The sequence below is a fragment of the Cotesia glomerata genome, linkage group LG4 (genome assembly GCF_020080835.1).
Source record: "Cotesia glomerata isolate CgM1 linkage group LG4, MPM_Cglom_v2.3, whole genome shotgun sequence".
In the NCBI taxonomy this organism is placed as follows: domain Eukaryota; kingdom Metazoa; phylum Arthropoda; class Insecta; order Hymenoptera; family Braconidae; genus Cotesia; species Cotesia glomerata.
The window spans coordinates 13,254,334-13,276,652 of record NC_058161.1 but is presented as its reverse complement, the minus strand read 5'-3'; the positions used below and the strand labels follow the sequence as shown (position 1 = coordinate 13,276,652).

The 22,319-nt window shown below is 28.3% G+C and overlaps 1 protein-coding gene across 2 annotated transcripts in view; it reads left to right on the top strand.

Annotated features, from left to right (window-relative positions):
* The window catches only part of LOC123263572, a 50,607-nt gene that overhangs the window by 13,697 nt on the left and 14,591 nt on the right, over window positions 1-22,319 (top strand). The window contains exon 1 of one of the 2 annotated variants that reach the window (XM_044726457.1): window positions 12,398-12,771. The exons of the other annotated variant lie outside the window; for it this stretch is intronic. Coding sequence (XP_044582392.1) covers window positions 12,738-12,771 — 34 coding nt within the window. The 5' untranslated portion in view covers window positions 12,398-12,737. Of the gene's footprint in view, window positions 1-12,397; window positions 12,772-22,319 lie in introns of those variants that run through there. 2 annotated transcript variants of the gene reach the window in all.

The following is a 22,319-nucleotide window of genomic DNA, read 5'->3' as shown; positions in this document are numbered from 1 at the left end:
AAACCCAAAATTCCTTTCTTCTCTAAAACCAGTCCTTAATTCTCCAAAAAATGGTTTAAAAGTCCTCTAATATCTCTTTTAATCTCCTTCCTCCAAAAAACTATTTAAAATACCCGCCAACCAGATTCAAACCCCGCCATTTTAATTCACGACCGCCATTTTGTCGTCTTTAGGCCCAAAGCTTGCTTTTTAGATAAAACAGCCTAAAATGATCTTCTTTAATGTCTCTAATCCAAAAACACATTCAAAATTCCCGCGCAAAATGTTTAAAGGCCCGCCATTTTAATTCACGACCGCCATTTTGTCGTCTTTAGGCCCAAAGTTAGTTTTTTCGCTAAAATGGGCTGTAATTGAGCTAGAAAGGTCTGAAAAAGGTCAAATTATATTAATAAGATGTCTAATTATCTTTTAAAAGCCTTTTTACAAAAAAAATTGCCAACATCACTTCATAAATAAAAGAAATAGAGTTTTTAACCCAATAAAACATTCAAAATTCCCGCGCAAAATGTTTAAAGGCCCGCCATTTTGATTTCTGGTCGCCATTTTGTCGTCCTAAGGTAAAAACTGCGTTTTCCGTCAAAATAGGGCTAAGTTCGTCGGAAAAACTGCGAAAAAAGGATTGGAATATAAAATAGATGATATATCGAGTGAGATTATAATGTCAAAGTGTAAAAAAAGGTGAAATAATGAAGGAATAATGATAACAAAGTTAAATGAGAGGTTGAAATGGTTTTATCTCATGGAAACAGGCTCGAACGTCTTGAAGCTTGAGCGTTGTTGAAGTTGTCGACTACCCATAGCCCAGAGAAGAGCGTGTAGTGTGTATATCGATCTTAAGATCGTGGTGGGTTTACGAGGAACCTCTACTCTCTCTCCAGAGAGTCTTAGCGGTAAGAAAAATACACGAGGACGTAAACGTATTTTATGTTCTTAAAAGCATCAACCTCTTAGACCTGCTGGCTGCTGGCGTGTCTTTTACGGTACAACCACCTAAAAGAGTGGCAAGGGGTGGAAAGGGGGGAGGGGTAGAAGGTGAGCCGGGAAAAGGGTAGGAGGGAGTGGGTATGAGCGCTACCCCATTGTAAAAGTATCTTGTGTACATAAGATGAACGCTCTTTATTTTCCCACTTTTTACTTTTATTTCACATTTTAAATAATTTTTATACCCGCTATATCCTTCTATGCCATATCTATTTTCATATACATTTTTTTTATTTAGTAATATGTTAATGCTAATATTTTATAGTGGATACGTCAGTTATAGACTAACATGGGCAAGCCCTTCTATACTCGAGTATTATATGTATACTATTGAACGTATAACTATTAGTTGGACGATTTTGCGTGTCAGAGCTCGATAAACTCCCAAGGGCTACCAAATGACGGTATACCTACCATATAACGCTCATAATTTATCTCTAGAGTTGATTGCTGAAACGTCAATAGACTTTATATATACCATTGATATACATTATACAATAAATATGCGTTATGTACATCTCTATACCCCCCGAAATGAACTAAAATGTAATGCTGAATTACCCAGGCCATTAGAAACTCTATTTCATTTATTTATGAAGCGATGTTGGCAATTTTTCTTTGTAAAAAGGCTTTTAAAAGATAAGTAGACACCTTTTTAATATAATTTGACCTTTTTTAGACCTTTCTAGCTTAAGTACAGCCTGTTTTAGCGAAAAAACTAACTTTGGGCCTTAAGACGACAAAATGGCAGTCGGGAATCAAAATGGCGGGCTTTTAAACATTTTGCGCGGGAATTTTTAATGTTTTTCTGGATTAGAAACATAAAAGAAGATCATTTTTAGGCTGTTTTATCTAAAAGGCAAGCTTTGAGCCTTAAGATCACAAAATGGCGGTCGGAGATTAAAATGGCAGGGTTTGAATATGGTTGGCGGGAATTCTGAATAGTTTTTTGGAGGAAGGAAATTTAAAGAGGTATTAGAGGACTTTTAAGCCATTTTTTGGAGAATTGGGGACTGGTTTTATGGAAGAAAGGAATTTTGGGCTTTAGAATGACAAAATGGCAGCCGTAAATCAAAATGGTGAAAAGTTTTAATGTTTTGGAGTAGTAAAGAGTGATTTAAAGGCAATTTGAAGTCTATGTATCCATTTTTCTGGAAAATATAAACTGTTTTATCGAAAAAAATGTTTTTAGGTCTGGAACGACAAAATGGCGACCTTGAATCAAAATGGCGGGGATTTAAACTTAATTGGCGGGATTTTTGAATGTTTTTTTGTAGTTAGTCTAGGAAAAAATAGTTTTATGCTTAAGGACGACAAAATGGCGACTTAAAATCAAAACGGCGGGGATTAGAAGGAAATTAGCGGGAAATTTGAATATATTTAAAAAATAAGTGTCAAAAAAATGAAAATTAGAGAATTTTATGAAAAATTGGCGACGAAGCTCGGGATTCATTAAAATTGGGAAGTTTGTGAGTGAAAAAAATGTGAGTTTTTATTACAAATTTAGGGGTTTAATGAGAGTAATGGTTTAGATGAAAATAAAAGAAGGTTGTAATTAATAATAAATAAAAGGAAAGGTAAAATAATGTTGTTGGAATGCGTAAAGCTTATATATACTCGGAATATAGAGAGAGAGAGAGAGTAAAAGTAAGACGATCGCGCGTTTCAGTACTTGTGTAGTTTCTGTTCTCTGTTCTGTGCTCGTGTATATAAGGATCGTTGAAGCTAAGTGAACAAGTCTCTAGTATAGAGAGCGAGAATGCGAAAGCTCGTGTTCCAGTACTGTGCAGTACACCAGTAGGGAGAGAAGCTTACAACTCAGTAATGAATATTTAACTCTGCAGGAAGCAGCTACGAATACTACGCCTTCTTATTCTGTCTCTTTTCAAACCCAACCCACTAAAGCCCACTTTGTGCTACGAAAACTCGCATTTTATCAATCATTGAGTGAGTCTCCAACCTACTAAGTCAAGTAAATATGCATTGAACCGTCTTAAAAATTTTTGAATCGGGTCAAGTTGATAAAAAAAATTTTTTTTTCTATTCCTCATATCAAATTATTAATATTTTGGAACCCCTATCAGGATTCCTGGGGTGAAGATATTAAATATATACAAGCTTGGATGGGGAATATATAATGGACTATCATTTTCATAATTCTTGTAACGGGGAAATTTTCAAAAATTTACGAGATAACGCAGATGGAAGAAAACCTCTTTGGAGGGAATTTTCTACGCTACAACTTTTGTCTATTATAATTTTATTATTTTTATAGTAACTTCTGTACTTTAGGGTGTTATTTATCGGGAAATATTTGATATAGACCTGTATTATAAAAACCTTTTTTTGAGGAAATTTTATAAGCTACAAATTTTGTTTCTTAGAATTTTTGGATAATATCAATATTTTAGGAGTTATAGACGGTTTTATAGCTCCTAATTATTCTTATTATTTGATCTGGAATATTTAAACAATATTTTAAGTGATTATATCTCCTAAAATATTGAAAAGACCTGTAGTACAAAGACGTTTTTAATAGGAAATTTTCTGAGCTACAAATATGATCTATAATTTTTTCCTAAACTTAATATTTCCAGAGTTATAACCACTTTTAAAGGTTCCATGATTCTTGATCCTCCGATAAAATATCCCCATGACAAAAAATCTCCGACAATGCATCCTAAATAAAGTAAAAGCCCTAATTATTGACACTATAAGCGACAAAGTTATGACTTAATTTTTTTTAAGCAATCTAATATCAATATCGTTGATTTTTGTTTGTTTGTCTCAAGTTATGTTTTAACTAATTTCTTTTTTTAAAATGATAATCACTGATATTTACTAATTAATTTTAAATAATTAAATAGAGTATTCAGATACACCAATTACTGACAGGTTAAAAAACTGATTGATCTAATTATTGACATACCTTAGCCCCAATTATTGACACCTATACTGCTTATGCCTAAAATTATCAGCTTATTCTTATTTATCGAAAATTATTATTAAGTAATCAATATCATTAAAGTTTATTAATAATAATTTCCATAAATGATTAATTACTATTAAAAATATAAAAATTAATTTAAAAATAATTTATTGAATCAAGAGTTCAAATTCTTACAGTTAATTTTTTAGGTTAAAGTAAAAAAAAGCGTGATACCGCTGTCGACTGGCTGTCAATATGAGATTCAACTTAAAAATTATCAATTAGTTATTGACACCCATTCTTTAAATATTATAAAGGAAACAATTAATTTCGATTATTCAATTTTATAAATTTTTCATATATTGTTAATTAAAAAAAAAAAAGATCATATAATTAGATGAAGAAATTAATTTAAACTCGACATTTAAAAAAATAGCTTTTCTAACCAAAGTTGTTAAAAAAGACGCTCGTAAGCTGGTTTGATCAACTGGTGCTCTTTTTTTTAATAATTAAAATTTAATATTTTGAACTGAGTAATTTTTTTCAATTTTTTAATTAGTTACAATTTAATAATTTATAAGACAGTTATTCTTTTTACAGATAATTAAATATACTTATAAGTAATTTAGGGTGTCAATATTTAGACTCCGATCTTTAATATTTCTTGCTTGATAGAGAACTATTAGTACTGACCAGACAAGCCAGGGTTCGAATCCCGGTCAGGTAAAATAATTTTTTATTCTTCAGAATTAATTTTTTACTGTCTTTTAATGACTGAGGTAAACGCCCCGATGACACTATAAAAGACAAAGTTATGATTTAATTTTTTTTAAGCAATCAAATATCAATATCGTTGAATTTTGTTTGTGGTAATGTCTCAAGTAATGTTTTTACTAATAAATTTCTTTTTTTAAAATGATAATCACTGTTATTTACTAATTAATTTTAAAAAATTAAATAGAGTATTCGGATACACCAATTATTGACAGGTTAAAAAACTGATTGATCTAATTATTAACATACCTTAGCCCCAATTATTGACACCTATACTGCTTATGCCTAAAATTATCAGCTTATTCTTATTTATCGAAAATTATTATTAAGTAATCAATATTATTAAAGTTTATTAATAATAATTTCCATAAATGATTAATTACTATTAAAAATATAAAAATTAATTTAAAAATAATTTATTGAATCAAAAGAGTTCAAACCCTTACAGTTAATTTTTTAGGTTAAAGTAAAAAAAAAGGCGTGATAGCGCTGTCGACTGGCTGTCAATATGAGATTCAACTTAAAAATTATCAACTAGTTATTGACACCCATTATTTAAATATTATAAAGGAAACAATTAATTTCGATTATTCAATTTTATAAATTTTTCATATATTGTTAATAAGTGTGTGTGTGTGTGGATGTATGTAAACCTCTCATAACTTTTGAACGGCTTGGCCGATTTAATCGCGGTTGGTGCCATTTGGAACGATTCGGACCGGTAGATTTGGAGAAATCTCAAAAAAACTACAAAAAAAAATTTTTTCAAATGTGGTTTTTTTGGAATAACTTTTAAACGGCTTTGCCGATCAATTCCAAAAACCAATCAGCTCTTAACATAAAAAAACCACGTCGATCGCCGCTGGTTTGGTCGAAATCGGCTGATTCGTTCGTGAGTTATCGTTGACGAAAGAAAATCGACAAAAGTGTTTTTTCAGAATTACTCCGAAATTTCTTGTTCTATCAACTTAAAGATTCTTTATGAAGCTTAAAAAACTGCGTCGAATGCCACCAACCGCGTGAAAATCGATTTATTTATTAAAAAATTATTGCGATTTGAAAATTCAAAAAATAGTGTTTCTTTAAACTCCTATCAAACTTTTGAGCTCGAAGAGCTCAAAAGCATACAAAAGATATTTTTTTGAGCTCGGAGAGCTCAAAATAACACACAAGTTGTATTTATGAGCTCAAAGAGCTCAAAAACGTTATAAGTGCAATTTCGAGCGTTTAGGTATAGAATTGGCGGGAAGTTGCAGGGATGGCTTTCAGGGTCAACCATTTTCCTAATTTTTTAACTTCCCGCTAAGAAAATCGAAGATTTTCAAAAATCGAGAAGTTATTGTTTTCATCCCGTTTTACAAAAATCGAGTTTTCATCAGATCTCGACGTTTGAAGATCACAGGAAGCTTCCCTGACTATCCCCGCGAGGTTGTCACTGTGTCTGTATGTGTGTGTGTGTGTGTGTGTGTGTGTGTGACTATGTGACTCGCTTATAACTTTTGAATGACTGAACCGATTGGAACGTACTAAACGGCGTTCTAAAAAGTTCCCGCAAACTTAAATTTTCTGAAAATTTGAACCGATTCGGAGCGATAGATTTTGAGAAATTTTGAAAAATCTCAAAAAAAATAAGAAAAAAATCATTTTTGAAAGTGGTTTTTTTGGAATATCTTTTAAACGGCTCTATCGATCAACTTCAAAAACTAATCTGCCCTTAAACTTGAAAAACCACGCCGATCGTCGCTAATCCGGTCAAAATCGGTTGATTCGTCCGAAAGATATCGTGAACGAAAGAAAACCGAAAAAAGTGTTTTTTTGACATAACTTCGTCATTTCTTATCGGATCGTTTTTGATGATTGAGAATAATTTCAGAGCTTAAAAAACCGCGTCGATCGCCGCCAAAAACGTGGAAATCGGTTGATTGGTTCGAGAGATATCCTCGATAAAATATTTGAAAACAAGTGTTTTTTTAACATAACTCCGACATTTTTCGGAATAACTTTTAAACGGCTGCACTGATCGATTTCAAAAACTAATCAGCTATTAGCATGAAAAAATTACGTCGATCGCCGTCAAGCCGGTCAAAATTGGTCAATTCGTTCAAGAAATATCATGAACGAAAGAAAACAAAAAAAAGTGTTTTTTTGGAATTACTCCAAATTTCCTAGTTTTATCAATTCAAACTTGAAGATTCGTCGTGAAACTAAAAAAATTGCGTCAAATACTGCTAACCGCGTGAAAATCGGTTGATTCATTTAAAAGTTAGTGCGGTTTGAAAATTTAAAAAATATTGTTCTATGATTCTTCTATCAGACTTTTAAGCCCGAAGAGCTCAAAATAACACATAAATTGTATTTTTGAGCTCGAAGAGCTCAAAAACGTCATTAGTCCAGTTTTATGCACCTAGGTATGGAATTAGCGGGAAGTTGCACGGATGGCCTTCAGGGTCTACCGTTTTTCTAATTTTTTTTTATTCAAATTTGTTAAAACTATAACGAATTCGAAGAATAACTTGTCAGCTTTTTTTTTTGTCATAGGGAATATTTTGTCCAGGGATATTTTTTTTTTGAGATATTTTCTCGGAGGATCAAGAAGCTTGATACGGTTAAAGAGTTACATACATTTGAACAATAATACATCAAATAAATTTTCTCGGATGAGTAGAAATAGTTTCTTATTGTTAATCTATAAATAAATACATAAAGATATGTCTGTTTTCTCCAAAAGGTAACATATAAATTTTTTCAAGTTTATTTGTAGAGATAAAAGTTCTTTGTGGTTGCGTGTGTATGTGCGTCTAATATATCACCGATTGTTTTCGCGGGCGCTCAAGCTACAGAGATAAGAGGATGCCACCGGGAATAGAGGTGTCTATGGAATAATCTCTGGATTATATTCACATTATAATAATAAATAATATATATGTACAGTAAAACTTATTATTTGACGGTTAAAAAAAAAAATTATTTTCATTTTCTAGTCACTCCTAAAGTTCCTATATCTCCTAAAATATTCAAAATAACCCTGTGATATACAAACGTTTTTTGTAGGAAATTTTCTAAGCTACATGTTTGGTCTCATAAATTTCTCCTAAATTCAATATTTTAGGAGTTACAGCCACTTTGCTATTACTTAGATTATAATAGTTCATGTTTCACTCTTAAAATATAATTAAAATTCTTAAATTTCCTAAAATATTAAAGATAGACCTACAGTATAAAAACATTTTTAATAGAAAATTTCCTAAGCTACAATTTTCTTTCTACAATTTTTTCCTAAAATTAATATTTTAGGAGTTATAGCCACTTTTAAAGTTCCTAATCAATAATTTTTAATTTTCCACTTTCTAGTTACTCCTAATGTTCCTTTATCTCCTAAAATATTAAAAATAACCCCTTCGTATAAAAACATTTTCCATAGAAAATTTCCCATAAACTCAATGTTTTAAGAGTTATCGCCACTTTCAGAATTCCTCAACAATTTTTCACTTCTTAGTTATTCCTAAAGTTCCTATATCTCCTAAAATATTAAAAATAACCCTATAGTATGAAAACAATTTTTATAGGAAATTTCCGAAGCTACAATTTTGATCTCATAAATTTCTCCTAAACTCCATATTTTAGGAGTTATAACCACTTTTAAAGTTCCCAAACAATTTTTTACTTCCTAGTCACTCCTAAAGTCCCTATATTTCCTAAAATATTAAAAATAACCTTATAGTATAAAAATATTATCCCTAGAATATTTCCTAAGCTACAATTTGTTTCCAATAATTTTTTCCTAAACTCAATATTTTAGGAGTTATCGCCATTTTTCTATTTCCTAATTTCCTATAAAATTAATTCCGTTCAATTTAACTACAAATAAACTTTCTATATCTCCTAAAATATTGAAGATAGGCCTAAAGTATGAAAACAATTTTAATAGGAAATTTCCTAAGCTACAATTTTCTCCTTACAATTTTATCCTAAAATTAATATTTTAGGAGTTATAGCCACTTTTAAAGTTCCCAAACAATTTTTTTTTAATTTTTTACTTCCTAGTCTCTCCTAAAGTCCCTATATTTCCTAAAATATTAAAAATAACCCTATAGTATAAAAATATTATCCCTAGAATATTTCCTAAGCTACAATTTGTCTCCTATAATTTTTTCCTAAACTCAATATTTTAGGAGTCATCGCCATTTTCTATTTCCTAATTTCCTATAATATTAATTCTGTCCAATTTAACTACCAATAAACTTCCTATATCTCCTAAAATATTGAAAAAATCCTTATAGTATAAAAAATTTTTTATAATGTCTGGATTATATTCACATTAAAATAATAAATAATACATATAGTTTTTAACAGTCAAAGTTATTTTATTTAATTTATTAAAAGTTACTTTTTTCATTAATATATATATAGTGTTGCCGAGAGATTAGGACGCGTTGCCAAGAATTCTTAATATCAAAGTTTATGAGAAAATTCCTAAAAATAAGAATGGAGAAAAATAAAACCCGGGTTCATTTATCCAATCTCCTTATAACACGTACATGATTATTCTCTCAGCGTCTTTCCCATTTTATTTTATTAATTCTCTATTCTCTTTTCTTCCCCCCGTTAGCCCTTTTAATTTTCTTCTTTCCTAAACTTTTGTTATGTATTATTTATTCTCTTAAATAATCAAATAATTAAATACCCTTGTTAGTATTTATTTATTTTTTTCTTCAGGATTATTTATCATCGCTTCTAATCGGTAAAATTATTTTTTATAATTTAATAATTAATACTATCGACTACGGTTCATTTTTACCCAGAAGTTGTTATAAGTACGACTTTATAGATTATTTAATAACTCGGAAATGCGGAGTAATTAAAAAATTGAAACTTTCAAGATACGAAGTTGCGTTGAAATACGCTTTTTCTTGTTAATTATTTTAAATATTTAAACATTTTTTTTTTTTTATTAACTTTCAAACTACTTTCCGACATTAAATCTATTTTAATTTATTTAGTAAGCTAAAATATTAATTTCAGGAGAAAATTATAGGACAAAAATTGTAGCTTAGAAAATTTCCTACAAAAAACGTTTTTATGTTATAGGGTTATTTTCAATATTTTAGGAGATATAGGAACTTTAGGAGTGACTAAAAAGTAGGAAATTGAAAATTTTTTGTTTAGGAACTATAAAAGTGGCTAAAACTCCTAAAATATTGATATTAGGAGAAATTTGTGAGGAGAAAATTGTAGCTTAGGAAATTTTCTATAAAAAACGTTTCTATACTATGGGGTTATTTTCAATATTTTAGGAGATATAGGAACTTTAGGAGTATTTTCATATTGAAAAATCAACTATAATAATTTAGGAATTAATAAAAGTTGCCATAGCTCCTAAAATATTGATTTTAGGAAAAAATTATGAGTCTAAAATTGTAGCTTAGGAAATTTCCTATAGAAAATATTTTTATACTATAGATCTATTTTTGGTATTTTAGGAGATATAGGAACTTTAGGAGTGACTAGATATTTAAGAAAATATAAAATTATGATCTAGTTACTATAAAAGTGGTCATAACTCCTAAAATAATGATTTTAGGAAAAAATTTTAAGTTCAAAATTGTAGCTTAGGAAATTTTCTATAAATAATATTTTTATACTATAGACTTATTTTTGATATTTTAGGAGATATAGGAACTTTAGGAGTAATTAGGAAATAGAAAATAAAAAATTATTGTTTAGGAACTTTAAAAGTGGCTGTAACTCCTAAAATATTGATTTTAGGAGAAAATCATAAGTGATCATTATTGTAGCTTAGGAAATTTCCTATTAAATCCATATTCATAGTATGGGTCTATCTTCAAGATTTAAGGAGATATAGGAATTATATTTTCATAGTGAAAAATCAACTATTATAATTTAGGTAATAGAAAAGTGGCCATAACTCCTAAAATATTGAATTTAGGAAAATTATAAGATGCTGAAATTGTAGTTTAGGAAATTTCTAAGAAACATGTTTTTATACTATGGGGTTATTTTTAATATTTTAGGAAATGTAGGAACTTTAGGATTAACTAGGAAGTGGAAAATAAAAAATTTATGTTTAGGAACTCAAAAAGTGGCTGTAACTCCTAAAATATTGAGTTTAGGAGAAAATCTAAATTGAAACCGAAATTGAAGTTTAGAAAAGTTCCTATAAAAACATATTCATCGTATAGATCTATCTTCCATATTTTAGGAGATATAGGAACTTTAATTGTATTTTCACACTGAAAATTCAACTATTACAATATAGGAGTTATACAAGTGACCATAACTCCTAAAATATCAATTTTAGGAAAAATTCATAAGAATCTAAAATTGTAGCTTATAAAATTTCCTATGAAAACATATTCATACTACAGGTCTATCTTCAATATTTTAGGAGATATAGTGACACAAATAATTGCGCTGCAAAAAAATTCGCTATCATCTTCTAGGAGTTATACAAGTGACCATAACTCCTAAAATATCAATTTTAGGAAAAATTCATAAGAATCTAAAATTGTAGCTTATAAAATTTCCTATTAAAAACATGTTTATTCTACAAGTCTATCTTCAATATTTTAGGAGATATAGGAACTTTAATTGTATTTTCATAATGAAAAATTCACGATTACAATATAGGAGTTACAAAAGTGACCATAACTCCTAAAATATCAATTTTAGGAAAAATTCTCAAGAACCAAAATTGTAGCTCCTAAAATTTCCTATGAAAAACATATTCATACTTTCGGTCTATCTTCAATATTCTAGGAGATATATCAATATAAACAATCTAAAACTAGTAAAAACCAAAAATAACACTCTAGTTCCTATAAAACCGTCTATAACTCCTAAAATATCAACTTTAGGAAAAATTTCTAAGAACCAAAATTTGTAGCTTACAAAATTTTCTTTAAAAAACATTTATATACTCCCAATATTTCCTGAGCTATATTCAAAAAAATTAAAAAAGTTCTATAAATTCATAAATTTCCTAATTAAGCTTGAAAAAAAAAATTATAAAATTTTTTTAAAGCCTCTAAAGCCCGTTTTAAAGAAAGCGTCCAAGCAGGACAAGTTGACATGTCTTCTGATTGCCAAACTGAAAAGCCGGAGGTAATTACATAAATAAGATCTCAAAAAAAAGGACTTAATAAGTAAAAAAAAGTAGAGTTAAAAAACAAGCTTGGTAAATGAGGCCATTAAATAAAAACAATCTATGGTTTATGTATAAGAAAAATAATTAAGTTTCCCCGGGGTTATACACATTGAATGTCTTGATCTTGGTTTCATCTCCTCATCCTCCTCTTTAGCAGTAAATAACATACAACTATGGAACTAAGCAGCGTAGTTGATGTGTTGAGCCAACTTTGTCAATCACGTGCGCAGTCTCATCTTATAATTTACCAACTCCCTTATATACACGCCCTTACAATCCCTTCCTTAATATCCATCTCTTCCCCTCGAAAATTTTCCTCTTCCTCCCCTTCTTCCCTCGCCTCCCTCTTCTCATATTTCTTCCCCCACCCCTCCCATTGTTAAAATTATCCAAAAATTATAAATTTGGCGTAAATTTATTAGCAATCCTTAAGAACAAAGGACCGCGAATAGAGCAATTGTTAAGTCGAATAAGTGTGTGGTATGTTTGTGGTATAGTGATTAGTTGCGCATGCGCGGAACTAGAGACTCGCACGCAACGATACTGTTCCAGCATTCAAACTTTAGGCGTCAACCGGATCAGACCTTGCGGGCTTTACAGTTTAAAGTTTAATAAATTCAGCTTTTTATAATAAAAATAATATAAAATAAATTTGTTAATTTTTTTTTTCCACGCTTTGATTGCGTAATTTAATATTCTATTAATTATTATTGGTCAATCAACAAGTGCAACGCAATTCATAGTAAATAATTGTTCGCGAGTGTGTAAACAGTGAATTATTAAAGTTGTTTCAAAACAGCGGGGAAATTTTATTTTAAAAATTTCTAATTAAGTTTTATGGTTGGATAATTAAATATGGATTTTTTGTAATTTTTTTTAATTGTGATCATGCTGCTTATTCTTCTCGGATTTTTAGCGGCAGGTAAGTTTGGATACTTAATTAAGAAATTAGATTGTTTCTTAATTATTGATATTTTTAAAGATATAAGCTCATCCTGATGTTATAGACATCGAGACCTTTCATTTGAGTACCCACATCAATTTTTTATATATTCTATATATTTATATATTATATATATGTATATATGAAAAATATAGAAAAATTGCATGTGGGTACTCAAATTAAAGCTTTTGATGAGTATAACATCAGGATGAGCTTATATTTTTAAAGTATATATGTATATATGAATATCATATGTATATATGAAAAATATATCAAAATTTTATGTATAATTGAATTAGAAAAAAAAAATTGTTTTTAAAAAATTGCATTTTTTAGTTTTGAAAATTTTTTTTGGTATAAATTTTTTGAAATTATTAAATATACGCTAACTTAATTTTCATTAATTAAAAAATGACCTTGTATCTTGTAAACTATTGACATTTTTGAAGATATAAGCTCATCCCGATGATACACTCATCAAGACCTTTCATTTGAATACCCACATCAATTTTTCATATATTTTATATATTTATATATATATATATATATATATATATATATATATATGCCCGAGCTATATATATGAAAAATATATCAAAAATGCATGTGGGTACTCAAATGAAAGCTCTTGATGAGTGTAACATCAAAATGAACTTATATCTTTAAAAATGTTAATAATAAAGAAATGACCTTGTATTTTGTGAGCTATTGACATTTTTAATGATATAAGCTCATTCAGAGATTACACTCATCAAGGCCGTTTATTTGAGTACCCACATCAATTTTTTATATATTTTATATATTTAAATATATATATGACAAATATATCAAAAATGCATGTGGGTATTCAAATGAAAGCTCTTGATGAGTGTAACATCAAAATGAGCTTATATCTTTAAAAATGTCAATAGTTGACAAGATACAAGGTCATTTCTTAATTATTGACATTTTTAAAGATATAAGCTCATCCCGATATTACACTCATTTTTAAAAAATTGCATTTTTTAATTCTAAAATTTTTTTGCCATTATTTTTTTGTTATAAATTTTTCAAAATTATTAAATATATGCTAAATTAATTTTCATTAATTAAAAAATGACCTTGTATTTTGTCAACTATTGACATTTTTAAACATATAAGCTCATCCTGACATTACACTCATCGAGACCTTTCATTTGAGTACCCACATCAATTTTTCATATATTTCATATATTTATATATACTATATATATGTATATATGAAAAATATATCAAAAATGTATGTGGGTACTCAAATGAAAGCTTTTGATGAGTATAACATCAAGATGAGCTTATATTTTGAAAATATATATTATATATATGAATATATGAAAAATATATCAAAAATGCATGTGGGTACTCAAATGAAAGCTCTTGATAATTGTAACATTAAGATGAGCTTATATCTTTAAAAACGTCCATATTTAAGAAAGTACAGTGCAATTTAACAAAATTCATTATTTAATAAAGCAAAATTTTATTTAGTTATTACTCACAAATACACGGCAGTCACGAAGTGACTGCCAGGTTACTAGTGACATAAATAAAATAAATAAATATAAATAGGAGGGTCAGTCAAAAGATTATCCCCCTTAACGAGTTCCCAAATGAGTGCAAAAGCGCGCAAGAGACTAGACTCGAGCTTTATAAATATATATATTTATATGGACAGAAAGAGGCTTGTATATATAGTGAGAATGCTTAAGTAGCTATCTGCTTTGGGATTTAAAAAAATACTAGATTTTTAAACTGAAAATATACAATGAAATATTCTCACTGATATTCTGACTTTATTTTGTTTTACTAAGATTTTTTTTTTTGATGGATGAGGATTATTTTTGAAATATTTCTAGGGGCGTTTGCCGAAGGGTTCAAAAGGGAATTCGCGACACGTGATTTGTTTTTCAATTGTTACATACTTCGCTCAGGGAAAATGTATGAGTATACGGCTGGCTTCGACGCGTTTTTTTAATATTTTTAGTAGCTTGATCTTGGAAATATAGGTACACATATTTTTTTGAGGGAATTTAATAAGCTAAAAATTTGGTATTTTGTAATTTTTTTTTTTTTTAATTCTAATTAAAGTACTAAATCTCCTAAAATATTAAAGATAGACCTATACTATGAGTATATTATTAATAGAAAATTTTCTAAGCTACAATCATGGATTCTTATGATTTTTTCCTAAATTTAATATTTTAGGAGTTATGGCTAATTTTGTAACTCCTAGAATATAATCGTGAATTTTTCATTTTGAAAATCAAATTAAAGTTCCTATATTTCCTAAAATATTGAAGATAGACCTATAGTATGAGTTTTTTTGATAGAAAACTTTCTAAGCTATGATTTTGGATTCTTATAATTTTTTCTTAAACTCAATATTTTAGGAGTTACAGCCACTTTTTGAGTTCCTAAAAAGAAATTTTTCACATTCCACTTCCTAAAATTCTTATATCTCCTTAAATATTGAAGATAGACTTGTAGTATGCTTTAGACATAGACATTTTCAATAGGAAATTTATAAAGCCACAATTTTGGATTCTTATGATTTTTTCCTAAACTCAATATTTTAGGAGTTACAGCCACTTTCAAAGTTCCTAAAGAACAATTTTTAATTTTCCACTTCTTAGTTACTCCTAAAGTTCCTATATCTCCTAAAATATTGAAGATTGACCTATAGTGTAAAAATATTTTTTATAGGAAATTTTTCAAGCTACAATTTTGGTTTTATATTTTTTTCCTTAAATTAATATTTTAGGAATTATAGCCCCTTTTCTAGCTCCTAAATTTGAACTTTTTATTTTTATCAAAGTTTTCACTACTTAAGTTCCTATATTTCCTAAAATATTGAAAATAGACACACAACAAAAACGTTATGACTAGGAAATTTCCTAAGCTACAATTTGACTCTTGCAATTTTCTCCTAAACTTAATATTTTAGAAGTTATGACCACTTTTATAGTAATTAGATCATATTTTTATATATTTAATTATCTAGTCACTCCTAAAATTCCTATATTTCCTAAAATATAAAAAATAACCCCATAGTATAAAAATATTTCCCCTATTAAATTTCCTAAGCTACAATTTTCGTCTCTTATAATTTCCTAAACTCAATATTTTAGGAGTTACAGCCACTTTTCCTTCCCAAATTCCTAGTATCCATTCCGCCCAATCTCCGAAACTCCCTTTATCTCCTAAAATACTGGAAATAGCCCTATAGTATAAAAACGTTTTTTACAGAAATTTTCCTAAGCTACAATTTTGGATTCTTATAATTTTTTTCCTAAAATCAATATTTTAGGAGTTATAGCCACTTTTCTATTATCTAGATTATAATAGTTATTTTTGACTATGAAAATAAAATTAAAGTTCCTATATCTCCTAAAATATTGGAGATAGACCCATAGTATAAAAACATTTTTTATAGGAAATTTCCTAAGCTACAATTTTGGATGCATAATTTTTTCCTAAAATAATTATTTTAGGAGTTATGACCACTTTTATGGTTCCTAAATAATAAATTTTCAATTTTCCACTCCCTAGTCACTCCTAAAGTCCCTATATCTCCTAAAATATTCAAAATAACCCCATAATATAAAAACTAAGCTACAATTTTAGTCTTATAATTTTTTCCTAAACTCAATTTTTTAAGAGTTATAGGAACTCTTATAGTTCCAAAATAATAATTTTTAATTTCTCACTCTTTAAAATTCCTATATCTCCTAAAATATTGAAGATAGACCTATAGTATAAAAACATTTTTTCTTGAAAATTTCCTAAACTACAATTTCAGCCTCTTATAATTTCCCTAAATTTAATATTTTAGGAGTTACAGCCACTTTTCCTTCCAATTCCTATAATCCATCCTGCCCAATCTCCTAAAGTCCCTATATCTCCTAAAATATTAAAAATAGCCCCATAGTATAAAAACATTTTTTGTAGGAAATTTCTCACGCTACAATTTTGGTCTCATAATTTTTTCCTAAAATCAATATTTTAGGAGTTACAGCAACTTTTCCTCCTAAATTCCTAGAATCCTCCCGCCCAATCTCCTAAAGTCCCTATATCTCCTAAAATATTGAAGATAGACCTACAGTATAAAAACATTTTCCCTAGGAAATTTTCTAAGCTACAATTTAGGCCTTAAAAAATTCCTCTAAACCCAACGGTAAACGAATTACAGCGATTTAAATATCTAAATCCACTGTAATTAGCCCGTGGTTAATAAAATAGGAAGCGTTGTAAGATATCTGAGTGAGATATTTATCGGCGATTAAAAGAACGGAAGCGTACCATAAAGTTATTTTAATAGCGGAACCAGAGCACAACCGGTGGTAGGTGGTAGTTATATACGCGCGTCAATGTATGTCTATTGTTTTTCCATTCATAGTCATGTTACCGTGGCACAACCGGTGCACGCTGCATCTGAATCAGAATCAACTGCTGGCAAGTCACGTCTAGGCTACCCCGAAGCGGAATCAAGGAAGAAAGCTCCATATATTTACATACACACCGCCACGTACCTGCTAACCAATGGGAAAAATAATCGCGATAAAAAAAGGCAACATGAATACGTCTGCCCTTTTTTTTAATTAAACAATAACTCCTATTTAACCTACCTCAATTACTGATTTTTATTGTTAATTATTATTACCATTATATATACGTATGTTTCTATTATTCTTCACCCTCATTATCTTTTTATCTCTTATCTTTCTTCCTGGTACACTCCCGGGCTTTAGTTCTTACTCTCTCTTGCTCAAACTCTCGACTTCAAGTGGCTCTCATCTCTTTTTTACCCTCCCTCCCAGCCCCTCCCACCTCCTATTTCGTTTCTATTTAATTCTTTCTTCCTTATATGCATACATTTTATTTTTATATACAGTTTACTTCTCTGATTATTTTAATCCTTTGTAATGTATTTCAGTAAGTGTTTTATGGAATTTTTCTACGGAATATTTATAACGCGCTTAAGAGTCTAGATTTTTTAATTATATGACAAATATTATTTTTTTCTCTTAGTTATATAATCTTAAGCTGTAATTTTGGTGTCTTATTATTTTTTCTTAAAATCAATATTTAAAAAAAAAAAAAATTTAGATTTTCATGATCTATTCACTGGAAAAATGACTATAACTCCTAAAATATTGATCTTAGGAAAAAATTATGAGACCAAAATTGTAGCTTAAGAAATTTCCTATAAAAAATGTTTTTATACCATGGAGTTATTTTTAGTATTTTAGGAGATATAGGGACTTTAGGAGTGACTAGGAAGTGGGAAATGAAAAATTATTGATAAAGAACTTTAAAAGTGGCTATAACTCCTAAAATATTGATTTTAGGAAAAAATTAAGACACTAAAATTGTAGCTTAGAAAATTTCCTATAAAAATTGTTTTAATACTATGGGGTTATTTTTAGTATTTTAGGAGATATAGGGACTTTAAGAGTGACTAGGAAGTGGGAAATGGAAAATTATTGTTTAGGAACTTTAAAAGTGGCCATAACTCCTAAAATATTGATTTTAGGAAATTGTAAGAGACGAAAATTGTAGCTTAGGAAATTTAATAGGGAAATTTTTTTTATATTATGGGATTATTTTTGATATTTTAGGAGATATAGGAACTTTAGGAGTTACTAGGAAGTGGAAAATTAAAAATTAATAATTAGGAACTTTAAATGTGACTATAACTCCTAAAATATTGAGTTTAGGAAAAAATTATGAGATTAAAATTGTAGTTTAGGAAATTTCATGTAAAAAGTGTCTTTATATTGTGGGGTTATTTTCAATATTTTAGGAGATATAGAAACTTTAGGAGTGATTAGGAAGTGGGAAATTAAAAATTATTCTTTAGGAACTTTAAAAGTGGCTATAGTTTCTAAAATATTAATTATAGGAGAAATTTAGAAGACAAAAATTGTAGCTTAGGAAATCTCCTATCAATAACGTATTCATACTATATGTCTATCTTCAATATTTTAGGAGATATAGTTTTTTAAATAGTGGCTAGATAATGAAAATTAGATTCTTATGATCTATTTACTGGAAAAATGACTATAACTCCTAAAATATTGATTTTAGGAAAATTTATAAAAGAGCAAAATTGTAGTTAAGGGAATTTTCTATTATGCACGTTTTTATACTATAGGTCTATCTTTAATATTTTAGGAGATATAGGAACTTTAGGAGGAACTAGAAAGTGTAAAATTGAAAATTATTATTTAGGAACTTTAAAATTGACTATAACTCCTAAAATAATGAGTTTAGGAAAAAATCATAAGAATCCAAAATTGTAGCTTAGAAAATTTCCTATTAATAACATATTCATCTTATAGGTCTATCTTCAATATTTTAGGAAATATAGAAACTTTAATTTTATTTTCATATTGAAAAATGAACTATTATATTCTAGATAGTAGAAAAGTGGCTCTAACTCCTAAAATATTGATTTTAGGAAAAAATCATAAGAATCCAAAATTGTAGCTTAAAAAATTTTCTATTAAAAACATCTTTATATTATAGGTTTATTTTCAATATTTTAGGAGTTATATAAATTACTCAAGAATTAGTATTTAAGTTAAAAAATAAATATATTAATAAATTTCAATTAGCCTCTAGATCAAAATTTATACGTCACATTACTCTATAGTTCACTCGTCAAAAAACAAAACTGCTTTGTAAGATATTCCTCCGAGAACTAAAATATATATCTTAAGTGTGCAGGTATTTATTATATTTTATTATTATTTCATGTTTCAATGCCAGCGTATTTAAAATATATTACGATCGTTGAGTTGAATAAGTAGAGTATTTTTGTGTGCCAATTGTATTTAAGACATTAATGGTCCTTGTAAAAATTGTACAGCCCATAAATTCCGGTAGTAAAAAACTTAGAATCGAAAATTCAATTTATTTATTTTAAAAATTTAACTCATGGCTTTTTTAGATCAAGGACCCCGTAAATTAAACGCGGCAATTGAAGTTAATTGAAGTAATTTAGAAAACATACATTCGTTTTAATTTGAATATATTTTTATAATTCCGAGTTATTAAACTTTTTCGCGTATTGAAAAAAATCGTTTAAAGCCTCAAGATCTCTTAAACTAGATTTTCAGTAACGTTTTTTAAAATAAAAAACTAGAAATTAATTGAAAGCATTCAGTCAAAGCTTTCAAACGTAGTAGGCGGGTCTATATAATTTTTATGATTTAATTTGCGGGAATTATATAAGTAAGAAAGGAAAATATTTTTTTTTCTTTACAGCCCTTTTATATATTTGTCATATAATTAAAAAAATTATAAGTTAAATGTAAAACTAAATTTCACTAAAAAATCCGATTTTATCATATGACTATCCTGAACACAAAATTTTTCTTATTCTCTTAATAATATAGATTTCTAAACGTTTTTTTTCTGTATTTACTCGGAGTATGCATTAGTTTAAGTAACTATTGATAAATAGTTATATGGACTATATTTAAATAAATATTTTTCTATCGTGTTAAACAAAAAATAATTAGGTGATTGAAAGATTGTTACGGACGATGGCTCAGATAGCTTAACTGTCCGAGCCGTTGGTGCTTGACGAAAAGATCCGGGTTCGATTCCCGGTCCGGGCTGTAACAATTATTTTTTCTGTTTTCTCAGTTAAAGTTAATAAAGATTACTATTAAGCCGATATTTAACTAAAAATAGTTTAAGTAACTATCTATTGGTGTTCAATATAATTTATTATTTTAGGTATAAGAACTTCTATTAAATAGTAGTGATGCTATTTAACTAGATTTAGCTAGTTCAGAGAACCAGATTTTTCTCTCAGTGTAGCCTAAAAATCAAGGTTCCAACGATTAGTTACATTAAATCGTTAGTTTTGATATCACAAGTTTTAAATGATCTGGCAATTTTATAATTTTAAAAAATTCATAAAAACTCGGTGGAATTTTTTTTTAAAGGTTGTTGAAAATAATCCTAAAATTTAGTTGGTGATTTTTAAAAGTAATTATAAGAAAACTATAAATGCATTGAAAATAATTCCATGACTTTAAGCTTTCTATTTAAAAATCAAGATTTCAATTGTCACATTAAGAAGATCCAAATTACTCTTATAGTGTAAAGAATGTCTATAAAAAAATAATACGTAGAAATACTTTCGTTATTTTAAATTAGAAATTTTAAATTATTTTTTGAATTTGAAATTTCGCGGGCGAGTGACGTAGTTCCTTATCCGGCGCGCAACGCCATCTGACAGAGCGCGGGAAAACTAAAATTATTAAATTTTTCTAAAAATGAGTAAATAAGTGTAAAAAAAAAATAAAAATTGAAAAATAAGGTCTCTTTATTAAAAATAAAAATTATATGCATATTTTTCTCTTCATTTCATTAAAAATATCAAAAAAATTCTTTAAGGAGATCCAAGTACCCTACGAGTGTAAAGAATGTCTATAAAAAAATAATACGTAGAAATACTTTTGTTATCTTAAAATTAATTTTTAAAAATTAATAACATTTTTGAGGAAATTTCCGATAAATTTACTCATTAAATAATTATTAACATTTAATTAACTAATAAAAAATATAGCGCTCTGAATTACCGGTATACAATTGACAACACCGCTCGAGTGTCCTTAACCTTAAAATATATTTATGTTTACTGTCTAACTAAAATGACTAAGATCTTCTAGCATTGAAAAAACCTTGGTTACTTATGCTTTGAGTAACTGCGCAAGCGGTGTTGCCAAGTCAAATACAAGACTGAAGAACGCAAGTTCCGAGTGATTTTTCATAAAAAATCTAAAATATCTCCGTAATACGTTCGGAAAGCTACTTTTTTTGTTTTAATCTTTAGCTTATTATTTTTTCAATCAAATTCAATGAAAATAAAATTTTTTTAAAATCGTTAATTGCATTAAATTCTTAACCAAATACGCGACTGGTGGAATCTCCATCATGTAAAAATTACAATTTTCAAAGCTGATTATTTGATTAAATGGAAACTGTTTTTAAATTTTTTTAATTATTAGGCTACGTAGATTAAATCTACAAATTTTAAGTTTTAAAAATTTGACTACTTCGTAATTCTTGAGTAATTAATTCAGTAGCGCATAATTAAAAACTGACAGATCAAAACTCCCACTCTAAAAAAAGAATAGTAAATGTCGCAATAAATAACATAAATACGGTAAAAGTAATTAACAATAAGGCTTGGGTAACCAAAAATAATGAGGTCTTGGCCCAGTGATTATAAATTAGCCCTGTAAGCTTGAATTAGGGTAGAATAAAATAACAAAAGCATTAAAGTAGTAAAGTGTGTACAAAAGCAAAGTATTTGATTATTAGTGAGCGCACACGGGTATGTGTTAGTAACAGTAAGCAATCGTAGGAAATTGGAGAGCAATTATCCAGGATAGCGGTGTAAGAGCCGAAATGGGGATCGTGATGAGAAGCTCGCCACAGGAATACGTTATAAGCATTCCTTATTCCTGTCCAGTTGGTTCTTCCCGTGAATT